At 47.6% G+C, this 12,421-nt stretch overlaps 1 protein-coding gene across 1 annotated transcript in view; it reads right to left on the reverse strand.

Moving 5' to 3' along the window:
* The window catches only part of PABPC1L (poly(A) binding protein, cytoplasmic 1-like), a 24,954-nt gene that overhangs the window by 10,598 nt on the left and 1,935 nt on the right, over nt 1-12,421 (reverse strand). Inside the window, exons 5-10 of the mRNA XM_010841005.1 lie at nt 12,315-12,417; nt 9,502-9,695; nt 4,375-4,490; nt 2,692-2,831; nt 2,444-2,538; nt 8-102 (exon numbers count right to left, since the gene is read on the reverse strand). Coding sequence (XP_010839307.1) covers nt 8-102; nt 2,444-2,538; nt 2,692-2,831; nt 4,375-4,490; nt 9,502-9,695; nt 12,315-12,417 — 743 coding nt within the window. The remainder of the gene's footprint in view (nt 1-7; nt 103-2,443; nt 2,539-2,691; nt 2,832-4,374; nt 4,491-9,501; nt 9,696-12,314; nt 12,418-12,421) is intronic.

Below are 12,421 nucleotides of genomic sequence, written 5' to 3' on the forward strand. Positions count from 1 at the left end.
GAACCTGCGCTTCAGCTCATTCTGCCGCTCCACCCGCTTCTGGGCCCGGCCCACGTAGAGCAGCCGCCCGCTCACCTCCCTCCCGTTCATGTTCACCACAGCCTGTGCAGAGAAGAGGCAGCCAGTTACCTCATTGGTAACCACTCTCATGAGCCCTTGGCCTTAACCTGGCCTCCAGTCCCATCTCCTGGGTCCAGGGGGCGCCACCTGCAAGCCAGGCCAGCCTCGTTAGCTGAGAGTAACTGGTACCAGGCAGGATCAAGGCCATTTAAAATGAATCCATTTTTTTAAAAAGCATGGGACAAAATTTCAGAGTAAACTGTAGATATTTTTTTTAATTGCTTTGAGCTTTACTTTGAAAAGTGAAATTTTAATTTGCAACGTTTCCCATACTCAATATTTAGCTTCCAAGTATAACTACACACTGATCACTTGAACAAAGCAACAAGCATCATTCTTTCAAAATGGTGTGATACCATCATCCACAGCCTTCATGTTGGGGTTTCACAGCAAAGAGAACCCTTTTTGCTAACTATGAAGGCTTTAGATTAGAAGCATTGACTTCTTAACCCTTGTTGATTTTTCTTCAGTTAACTGACCTAAGCCTGCCAGATCCCAAACTGTCAGTAGTTTTGATTCCATGAAATCCTATACCTTCTGTAAGAGGTACAATGTCTTTCTGCAACCCATTCATAATGAACTGAGTCTGCATTAATTCATCTGCAAAAATCTGCAAAAGGCAGACCCATATGTGTATTGACTCAAAGATGTGGATTAGACACTGGTGTTAGGGAGGAGAAATGTTTGGAAGGAACTGAATATTTAAGTGGTCAGTTCATTAGTAAATACTTTCACATGATGATGACTTGCTTCTCTACCTAAACATGCAGATGAAGGTAAATATATGTAAAAACACTGGGCCCCCAAGAACTGACTGTCTACATTAGTCTCAGGTCATTACCTAAGACCTTGGAGACCACTGTTCCCCCTGCCAGCTTCATCCATCTACTCCAACTTATCATTTTATAGTTGGGACAATCAAAGTCTACATAAAGGACGGGACTTGTTCAAGGGCACACAAAAACTTAGTTTTCAAAGGAGCCCTTTACTTAAGGACAAAACTTCATAGAAAGAATTGGTTCTAACTCCAATGATCTGTCTTCTTAGCTACAACTTACTGGATCCTGATAATTACAGTAGAGCATATGAAAAACCAGGCAGCGCCTGGCCCGTGGTTCATGCTCAGTGAGAAGCAGCTGCTCTCAAGATGGGCCCAGGATCCCACCATAGGCTGAGCTCTTCCATGACCAGTGAGCTAATGGGGCAGCAGCCATGGAACCAGCTTCACGGTGGGAGGCAAAATAGGACATTAACCCTTTGTTACTCATAGTATGACCTTGAACCTTTCCCTAGGTCAGGATATATGTACCTAGTACCTACCAGCGATACTAGAGATTTAACAGTGACACAAGACCCAGTCCCTGCCCTCAGTTCTATCGAAGGAGAATCTGTGCTAAAGATGGAGACAGACAGGAGGGACACCTCATCAGAAGCATTGAGGACAGGAGAGGTGGCTTCCTGAGGAGGGAAAAGTATAAGCTGAGACCTGTCAATAATCTATAGTTATACTGTCCAACATGGCAGTCACTTGTCACATGCAGCGCCTGAATACTTGAAATAAGGCATCTGAACTGACATGTGCTAAAGGCACCAGATTTCAAAGAATTGGTACAGAAAAGGCAATGTAAAAATCTCAGTGTTATCAATACAAATTTTGTATCACAATCCATTGTATCACTGTTATATCACATTGAAGTGATCATTTGAATAACAAAATATATTATTAAAATTACAGGAGTGTCTTTATCCTTGCTAGCGTGGCTGTTGGACAGTTTTGAACTGCACACATGGCCCATGTTATATTTCCAGTGGACAGCACTGGTCTAAAGAATACAGGAGGGGAAGTTTTGAGAAAACTTTGCAAAGGCTTGGAAGCAAGGAATAACATGACACTGCCCCTCCCTGGCCTCAATCCCACCATCAAGTCAAGAAGAGGGTAATGGCTGGGACTTCCCCGGTGATCCAGTGGTTAAGACTCAGTGCTTCCACTGCAGGGAGTGAGGGTTAGATCCCTGATCAGGGAACTAAGATCCCACATGCCATGTGCAGGGCCAAAACAATGGCTGTCTCAAAGGCCCCTACTAGGTCCCGTGTAGTAAGATTCTGTGAAAAGCCAGCCAACCTCAGGGTATGGAAGCAACCAGAGGAGGTAGAAGGTATCTGCCTTCACCACAGGCATGAAGGGCCCTGGCTCCTGTGGACCCAATCTGGGAAGGGACTTTTTCCTCCATGGGCAGCTGGAGCCCTCTGCTCCTAATCTCCCTTGTTCCCAGGCCTGGCTCCGCACCTCCTCCATGAAACAGGGCCATGGGGATGCTCCTACCTTCTGGGCTTCCTCATGCTTCTCGAAGTTGACAAAGCCAAAGCCTCGGGAGTGGCCGCTGACATCCCTCATCACCTTGACACTCAGCATCTTCCCTGGGAAGGGCAACTCGGCTCAAAGGGGTGTCAAGGAAGCCTCAAGATGTCCCCCACCGTCCCCCAAAGCCTTCTGGAAGCCCCAGGGGGCCCTCCCCACAGCCTGAGCTGGGAGTAGAAGTGATCCTCAACTCCCTTGGGAAATGCGCCCACCAAACTGGGAGAAGAGGTCCTGCAGGCGCTGCTCATCCACGTCCACGTGGAGGTTCTTCACGTAGATGTTGGTGAACTCCATGGCCCGAGCACCCAGCTCCACCTCCCGCTCCCGTCGGGACTTGAAGTGGCCAACGAAGCTGTGGACATACCGACAGGGTAGGCAGCTGCCTACGGCTGCCATCAACCACCCCCATTCCTGCTCCAGCCCGCCCAGCAGGCCTGGGTCACTTGAATCAATTGCCGCCGGCCTTAGGGCCTCTGTACTCCTCATCTGGGGACTGGGCAGGACAATACTCCAAGACCCAACTACCTCCAACAGCCAAGACTCTATGTCCCAGAGTAAGGTTCAGATGACTTTCCTCTTGTGACAAGTGCACTGGATCTCCTATTGCACATGAGGCAGCTGAGTGCCCAAGACACAAGAGCACAAAGTTGGGAGTCACACAGAAAAGGGCTTGAGTCCTCACTTGGTAGTTGCCAAGCTGTGTGACCCCCGGCAAGTTACTAACCTCTCTGAGCCTCAATGGTCATTCCAATAAACTGGGGATCAAACTCACATCACAGGGATTTGCTTATTCATTTAACATGTATTGGGTGTGCTGGTTGTGAGAGAACCAGATGCAATTTATCCCAGTCACTGGGGCAGGTGGCAGAGTGGGGGTGGGGGGCCCTGAAATAATTTAAATGTAATATGAAGCTTAAAAATTGTAATTTCCAAGTCCACATAAACATAAAATCTAAGAAACTATCCTAGATTAAGGAAAACAAATAAAGGATAAAAAAACTTGAGGTACCTATAAGATATTTAGCACAAGATAGTTACAGCTGGCAACAAAAATTGAAGGAAACGGAGTAACAGGAAAACAGGCAAACTGAACCTGCCAAAAATAGAAACACGCTTCTGGAGATTCAGGAAAAGCCCACCAAAGTTCAGGTTTACTGAGAGAGAAACTCTGGACAAAATGACCCTGGGCATTTCCCAGCTCAAAGTCTCCTCCACTGCTCAGCCTCAGGCTTAGGGCTGGGCCATCTGATGAGCAGAACCAGAATTAGGGGGGAATTCCCTTGTGGTCAAGTGGCTAAGACACCACACTCCCAATGCAAGGGGCTGGGTTTGATCCCTGGTCAGGGAACTAGATCCCATATGCTGCAACTAAGACTCGGCGCAGCCAAAAAAAAAAAACCAGAACTAAGTGAGAATTACCAGAGCAGATTCTTTCCAGCACCTGTGACTCAATTTTCCATCTGTAAAGTGGGAAAGACGCCAAACTTAAAGGTATGAAAGTGGCAGGCTAAGCGTATGCCAACCTTCCTTCCTGTCTCCAAATCCCAGGACGCAGAAGGTTTAATAAAGTGCACAGCCATACTGAGAAGGCTGGAAAACAGAAACAGACCACTGAGTCCATGGATGACTTGGCCATTAGCTGGAATCTCCAAAGCATCTCCTCATTTACTATTCAGAATCACCCTCCAACACATGTCAGCAGCCCCATGTTTTACTTGAGGAAAGTGAGTCCCCAGGAGATTGAGCAGCTCATGTGAGGTACCACTGCCAGTAAGACCGAAGCTGCTCCGTGTCCAGTGTCCGTTAGCTGGCAGCAGTAGGACTGGTCCCAGGCTGGTGGTACCATGATTCTGCTCCTTTAGCCCTGACCCCTCGCCCCCCACCTCCTCACTCACACTTTGCGGTCATTCAGCAGCATTCCGTTCATGGTGCTGATGGCATTCTGCGCAGCCTCGTGGGTTTCAAAATGCACAAAGCCAAAGCCGCGGGAGCCGTGCTCATCACACACCACCTGCACCACAGGGAAACAGGACACAGAGCATCCAGCAGGAGGTTCCCATAGAAAAGAATGACAATCGTGATAAATGACTAATATCTGAGTGCTGGCTCCCTGCCTGTCAAGACAACCCTATGTCACGCAACAGCCCTATTTTACAGATGGGAAATGAAAGCTCAGAGAGGTCAATGTGTTTGCTTAAGATCACACAGTAAAGACGGACAGAATCCTCAGATTGAACACAGGTCTTGTCTATACCACAGACCAGCTTTCAATGATCTTCCTAACGCGATGGATAAAAGGATTAGATTCAAGTCACTTGCCCTCCCTTGCTGCATCGTGAAACAACCCAAGTGTCCATCAAGAGGAGACTGGCGTCCCAAATGCTGCTTGTGTGAAATTAACTTCTTTCATCCCTGTTATAACACTATGAGGTAGAAGTTATTAACCCCTATTATAGATAAATGAAATGAAACAGAGGCTTCATAACTTGCTCCAGGTTGTACAGCTAGTGAATACCAAAACTGAGACTTGAACCACCTCACTTCACTGTCGCTGGCATATAGTAAAATAATAATGATACACTGTTTCTAATATTTATACATTTAATTTGTACATTTTATTAATGCTGATCTGTTTTAAATAAACTATTTATTGGCAGACCAAAAAAAAAGAGAGACAGAAGAGAGAAGACTGGTTAAGTAAATAACACATCTTGGTCTGCTGTATGCATAGTTGAAGAGATTTCATGGCTGGCAGAGTTACCTGTAAGGTATATTGTTACCTGCGGGGAAAAAACTGAGTCCACTTGGATTCAAGTGGGCATCTACACATTTGAGAACATTTTTTTTGGCATTTTTTATAACATTTAAGTTTCTGCTAACACAAGAAATACATATGTAGTGGAAACCATTTGAACAGTGAGAGAGACAAAGAGAGAGAGAAAGAATGGAAAAGTGACAGAGAGGGGAAAGATAAAAGAAGGAAGGAAAGAAAGGAGGGAAAGTGTGGGATGGCTATATTTTTATTTTTATATAATTTTTAAAGGTTACTTTCCATTTACAGTGATTACAAAATATTGGTTATATTCTGTGTGTTATACAATACACCCCTGAGCAAGCCTACACCCAATACTTTGTACCTCCCACCGCCCCCCACCTCTATTCTGTCCCTCCTCCTCTCCCCACTGGCAAGCACTAGTTTGTTCTGTATATCTGTGAGGCTGCTTCTTTTTTTTAATTATATTCACTCATCTGTTGTATTTTTTAGATTCCACATATAAACGATATCATACAGTATTTGTTTTTTCCTGACTTATTTCACTTGGAATAATGCCTTCCACATCTATCCACATTCCTGCAAAGTGGCAAAATTTCATTCTTTTTTATGGCTGAGTAGTATTCTATTGCATATATAAACCACATCATCTTTATCCATTCATCTGTTGATGGACACTTAGGTTGCTTCCATACCTTGGCAAAGAAATTTTTAAACAGACACACAAAACTGTTAAGAATTACTATTTTGGGGAACTAGAGTTGAAAGTGATGGAATCTTTTTTCTTTCTTTCCACATTGTTTACACTGTAGCAATTAATGGGACTCCCCTGGTGGTCCAGTGGCTAAGACGCTATGCTCCCAGTGCAGGGGGCCTGGATTCGATCCCTGGTCAAGGAACTAGATCCTATCCATATGCCACAACTAAGAGTTCATATGCTTCAACAAAAATTGCAGCCAAATAAATATTTTCAAAAAACATTTACCAATTAGTTATTTCAACAGCAGACTTGTTTCAAATATTGAAAAGATCCACAAACATCCTACTCCCATTCTGTAAGGCTCCCCTCTCAAGTTAGGAGAGACCTCAAGAACAGGAAAGATCTTGGGTTCAGAGAGTCCCCCTTCCTCTGGCTGAATTTGCACTAAGACCCCTAGTGACTGTGTCATGGGGTCCCTGGCTCCCCTCACTGAGGGGACTGCCCCCACTCGGCAAAGTGACACTTTTCTACCTCGACCACCATCCCAGTTTCCCAACCCAGTTTCTTTCTGGGCTGACCTGTGTGACACTTTTTCTAAAATGTAACTGTGACCATGTCTCTCTGGGAATAACCCCCAGCAGCTCCTACAATCCACAGAACTACACCAACCTGACAACTGAGGCTCTCCAATTGGCGCTGCACAAGTCCTGCTTCCAAATCCATAACCAACACACACCCCTCCAAGCCCCAAGTAGGGCCCCTCCACGTTCAACTCAAGCCCAGCTCTGCCATTCATATTTAATCACACTGACTGAGCCCCACTCCGAGCCAAACACCTGCTAAGGGCATCCCATACTGATATATTTGTCATAAGAACCCTCCCAGGCAATTCTTATCCTCTGAGTCTCAAATGCCTGATCGGAGAAAATGGGAATAAATGACTTCTCCAAGGTCAGCCAGCCAGCAGAAATAATTATTTGATTCTTGTAGATGCTTAATGGGCTTCCCCATTGGCTTAGCGGTAAACAGCCTGCCTGCAATGCAGAAGAGCCTAGTTCAATCCCTGGTTGGGAAGATCTCCTGGAGGAGGGCATAGCAACCCACTCCAGTATTCTTGCCTGGGAAATCCTATGGAAAGAGGAGCCTGGTGGGCTACAGTCCATGGGGTTGCAAAGAGTTGGACACAAAAGAGCAAGTAACACTTTGACATATGCTTAATGGGAAGTCCACTACTCTTTCAAGGGCTACCTGTGTTGTGAAAATTACCTGAGTTAACACTGGGTGGCCAAAAATTTCATTCAAGGGGATCTGTAAGATGTTATGGAAATGCACAAATGAAACTTTTGGCCAACCAATACATTCACCACCACCCTAACGAGGTAGATTTTGTCATTGTCCCCTTTTAGAGGAAACTGAGGTATGGAGAGCTTAAACAACCAGCCCAAGGCCATACAGCCAGAAAGTGAAAGAGGCAGGATCTGAACCCAGGACTCTTGGTCCCAAAGTCCAAGGTCTAACCAACTATGTTACATTGCCTCTCTGCTTGGTAGGCTTGGCTGACGTCTGCACTTGGGGATCCTGGCTCCAGATCAAGGGGAGTCCCACCATGCCTCACAAACCTTTCCTCAGCCATTCAGGGCACTATCCTTCCTGGGCCTTTGTCTCCCTGGATCCCAATGCATCTCCCTCAGAGCTCAATTTCCTGCTGTTGCTAAAAGTCTCACCATTTCCTCCCAACAGGCTGAGAGCATGCAAGACAGAGTTCTAACTCAGAGGGTGCCATCACTCCCAATCTCTCTCCTGCCCTCGCCATCTCCACAGAAGGCTGGATATGCCAAGGTCTTGGGTAGGGTAACTGACCAGCCATCCTCATAAAATATGAAGGCAAACACTCAGGCTAATGGACCACATTGAATGCTTTGTACCTAACCAGGCCCCCAACAGGGCTTCGTTAGGCCTGCAAAGACTTGCCCAAGTCACACAGAGCTTTCGTTCCAATCCTCAGTGACCCAAAGGGAGCCTCAAGCCCTCAATGATGAGGACAGACATACTCATCCCTGTTAAGTTAGCTTCAACTAAGCTGGCAAACCCACTGCTTCAGATTCTGGCTTAGCCACTTACTTCCCACCCCCGTAACATATAACTGGGAATAAGTGATCCCAATTCTGAGCCTCTCTGCCCTCCACGGTAACTCAGAGATCCTCCTATTTACATCTTAAGAGGCCACTGTAGGAAATTCAATGAGGACATATATGCAGAAGATCTGCACACGCAAAGTACTGGGAAAATCTGCTATTCTTATTGTAGGAACTTAGCACACAGTTACGACTTCCCCTTCCACTGATCCTCAGAGGTAGGAAACAGCTCTTTCCATCATGGAGCGCCTTTAGCAGCTAATGCACCTCCTCCAGTCTGTGTGCCCCTCTGAGTCACGAGAATACCCCCTCACTCACAGAAAGAGGGTAAGTCCTCACTTGAGAACTTCAGGACTGTGCCTGTCACACAGTAGGAGTCAAGGAAGAGTTCTAACACACAGGGGCGCCATCACTCCCCCTTCCCCCGGCCACCTCCCCAGAAGGCTGGACATACCAAAGGCTGCAAGGTAACTGACCAACCATCCTCATAAAATCAGAGGGCAAAAACACCCAGGGTTAGGCCTGTCAGGACAGACTAGCCAGCGGTATGGCCCCCTGACCCTCAACTATAAGTCAGAGAAATGCCCACATTCCTTTCCAAATGATAATACAGCCATTAGTTCAACAAATATTTATTGAGCACCTACTATGTTTCCATATCTCATTTAGGGACTGGGAGACAGTGGTGAACAAGATCCCTATTCTTAGGAAATTTCCATTCCATCATAAGAGAAATGCTACTAACATGCTGTCCACTGCCATCATGGCCCCGATTAAGGGCCTTCTTGCATCTACCTGTTCTGTCCTGTGATGTCTCCTGCCCTCTCATTCTGAATTTGGGTTGTTCTCATGACTTACTTTGGCCAGTAGAACACAATGAAATGACAGTGCTAGTTCTAAGTCTAGGTCTCAAGAGGCCTGGCGAGCTTCCGCTCTCCACCTGCTGAGACCCTACTACTGCCATGAGAACAGCCTGAGCGAGCCTGCTGGAGGATGAAAGCCCACAGGAAGGAAAGCCAGGACAGTCCAACTGACAACCACTCACTCCCCAGAAGCAGAGCCATTCAGCTCTCAGTGGGCACATAAAGGATCCAGCTAAGAGCAGAAGAACTGCCCAGCTGAACTCAGCCCAAACCACTAATGGCAGAATTATGAGCAAAATAAATGGTTGCTATTGACACCTGCTATATTGAGGTGGTTATTCGGCAATAGTTAGCCAATCCATAGGTGACCACTAAATAGTTCTGTGAAGATAAAACTGAGAACGACTATCATTCAGGTGCTAGCTGAACCTGGAACTTTACTGATAAGACCTTGTAAAGTGTAAAGTGAGGTGCTGCTTGCTAATCCTCTCCCATCATTCAGGTGTCTAACCCAGAACCACCTGCCCCCCCGCTGCAACAGGCACACCCACCTTACAAGACAGGATGTTCCCAAAGGTGGAGAAGGTGTCGTACAAGGCCTTGTTATCAATGGAGTCCTCCAGGTTCTTGATGAAGATGTTGCCCACACCTGACTTACGAAGTCCTGGGTCTCGCTGGGACCACATGATGCGGATGGGCTGGCCTTTGATCACCTCAAAGTTCATGGTGTCCAGTGCCCGCTCAGCTGGACAGGAGGAGAGAAAGGAGCTAATTAAGGGCATTTTCTTTCCCTGAGCCCTCAACAACTTAATTGGGAGCTGAGCCGATCAATAAATGAGCCACTGGCTGGGTCTCACTCCAGATAAGAGCTTGAAGGCTCAAGAAGAATAAATAGAATTCATGTGTGTGGCTTCCAGGTAGGCTCTCCTTCAACTCTTTTATCATAGTGAAATGAGCATGAGTTTCTACCCCCATTTTATAAAAAGACAAACTGAGGCTCAGAAGGGGAAATGATCAAAAGGGTCCCTATGACAAGGGTGGCAGGAGTTTGAGGAAAGTGAAGCTCAGAGGTGCTGGCCAGCAAAGTTGAGATTTGATCCCAAAGAGGATGGCTTTCGGGAAAGTGAACATCACATCTCTGAGTCCATTTCTATACTTGGAAAGAAGTGGTGATGATTATACTACTCAAGGACTTCCCTGGTGGCTCAGTGGGTAAAGCATCCACTGCAATACAGGGGACTCAGGTTCATTCCCTGGGTTGGAAAGATGCCCTGGAGAAGAGCATGGCAACTCTCTCCAGTATTCTTGCCTGGAGAACTCCATGGACAGAGCCCGGTGGGCTACAGCCCACAGGGTCATAAAGAATCGGACACAACTGATTGACTAACACACTTTCTACATCTAACAAAGGGAGAGAATATCACCCACCTCCAGCTTGTCAGACAGACTGAAAATTAAATAAGGTGTGGGACTACCCTGGTGGTCAAGTGACTAAGACTCCATGTTCCCAAATGCAGGGGGCCCGAGTTCCACCCCTGGTCAGGGAACTAGATCCCACATGCTGCAATTAAGAGTTTGCATGCTGCAACTAAGAGATCCCGCATGTTGCAATAAAGACCAGGTGCAGCCAAATAAATAAAATCAATCATTTTTTTTCCAGTGTTAAAAATTAAATAACCTGTGCAAAGCGCCTTGTGCCTAGCTCAAATAGGTATGTGGTAAACAGTAGTATGTCTAAGCACAACAGCATATGCCCATCGTCCTGCCAGGTGGCGTGTTGTCCCCAGCTACAGGGACACTTCAGGTTTCAGAGGCATGGAGGGGAACTGAGGAATACTCAGTGGACAAGTTTGGAGAAGTCTGGGTTTTCCATCTAGTCCTGCCATAAACAGCCAGGAGTAAACTCCTTCTCCTGTCTGGAGCTCAATTTCCCATTCTATTAAATCAGGTTGTACAGGACTTGGCGGAAGACAGCAAGAGGCAGTGGCTGGGTGAAGCAGAGCAGAGGGGAAATCTCCCTGGAATCCAACTCAGTCACCTGCTGGGAAACCAGCCAAACCTCCCCAGCAAACTCCCAGAGGCGGGAACCTCCCCAGCCTCCCAGGAGCCTCAGAGTAAAGGCGCCCCCTTGTGGACTTGGCTGGGGCAGGCCTCTTCTGGTTACGTCTCCAGAGTCTCACACCTGCTAGAGTTACCTTACACCTGCTATAGTTACCAGGATTTTTCTTAGATTAGCACTTACCGAGGGCTTACAATGTACCACATGACACTGGAACTACTTCCTAGACACAATCCCCATTCCCTCCATGCTCCTCGGGAACAAGCCTTAGTTCCATTTTACAGAAAAAGAGGAGCCAAGTGTGACGACTTGCTCAAGCTCACACTCTCATGGCAGAGCTCCAACAAAACCCAGCGCTCTTAATTTTTCTCCTCTCGGCTCTGAACAGAAGTCAAGACATACCCAGCTGGCAAGCTCTGATCGATCCTATCAGTTCTGAGAAGTGGGCTGTGGACTCCAGAGGGGAGGCAGCTTTTTGGGGTTCCCCAAAGTGGAGGCGCCTGATGCAGACAGACCTCGAGATCTGCTGTCAGAAAAGGCCGCAGACCGAGGCCGAGCACTCCTGGCTGCCCCACGCACCATCACCTGTGCCTTCCGGGGCATCTTCCTCACTGGCTGGTGTGCATTGCTTTTCTCCCAATCACTCTACAAGGCAGGTGACACTCCCATTTTGCAGACAGGTAACTGAACCTCAGAATGACTCATTTGCTCAAGGTCGCACCGTTGCTGGCCTTCCAATCCCAGGTCTGGCTGACCCCAAAGCCCTTGGCTGTTTTCACTCAGCAGCATCACCTCTCTTCCGGAAGACGGAGCACCAGTGAAACAGTCAGTTCAGTTCAGTTGCTCAGTCGTGTCCCACTCTTTGCGACCCCATGAATCGCAGCACGCCAGGCCTCCCTGTCCATCACCAACTCCCGGAGTTCACCCAGACTCACGTCCATCGAGTTGATGCCATCCAGCCATCTCATCCTCTGTCGTCCCCTTCTCCTCCTGCCCCCAATCCCTCCCAGCATCAGAGTCCTTTCCAGTGAGTCAACTCTTCGCATGAGGTGGCCAAAGTACTGGAGTTTCAGCTTTACCATCATTCCTTCCAAAGAAATCCCAGGGCTGATCTCCGGGCACACTAATTGCTATCTCAGGGCCCTTCTCCTGCAACTCTGGATCTTAGTTTTCCTGGCTGCAAAATGTAAGGTGCGGGAGTAGCCAGAGATGAAAGAGCGCTGGTGGCTGGGATACAGTCTGTCTGTCCATCACCACCACCCCACCCCCCGCACCCGCGGCTCCACCTCTCCCTCGGGGGCTCACCGTCCGCGGGCTGCTGGAAGTTGATATAGGCGTAACCCAACGAGCGGCGCGTGGCCACGTCGCGGCACACGCGGATGGACAGGATGGGGCCAGCGGGCGAGAACTTC

Source organism: Bison bison, unplaced genomic scaffold (assembly GCF_000754665.1).
Source record: "Bison bison bison isolate TAMUID 2011002044 unplaced genomic scaffold, Bison_UMD1.0 scf7180017864154, whole genome shotgun sequence".
Lineage (NCBI taxonomy): Eukaryota > Metazoa > Chordata > Mammalia > Artiodactyla > Bovidae > Bison > Bison bison.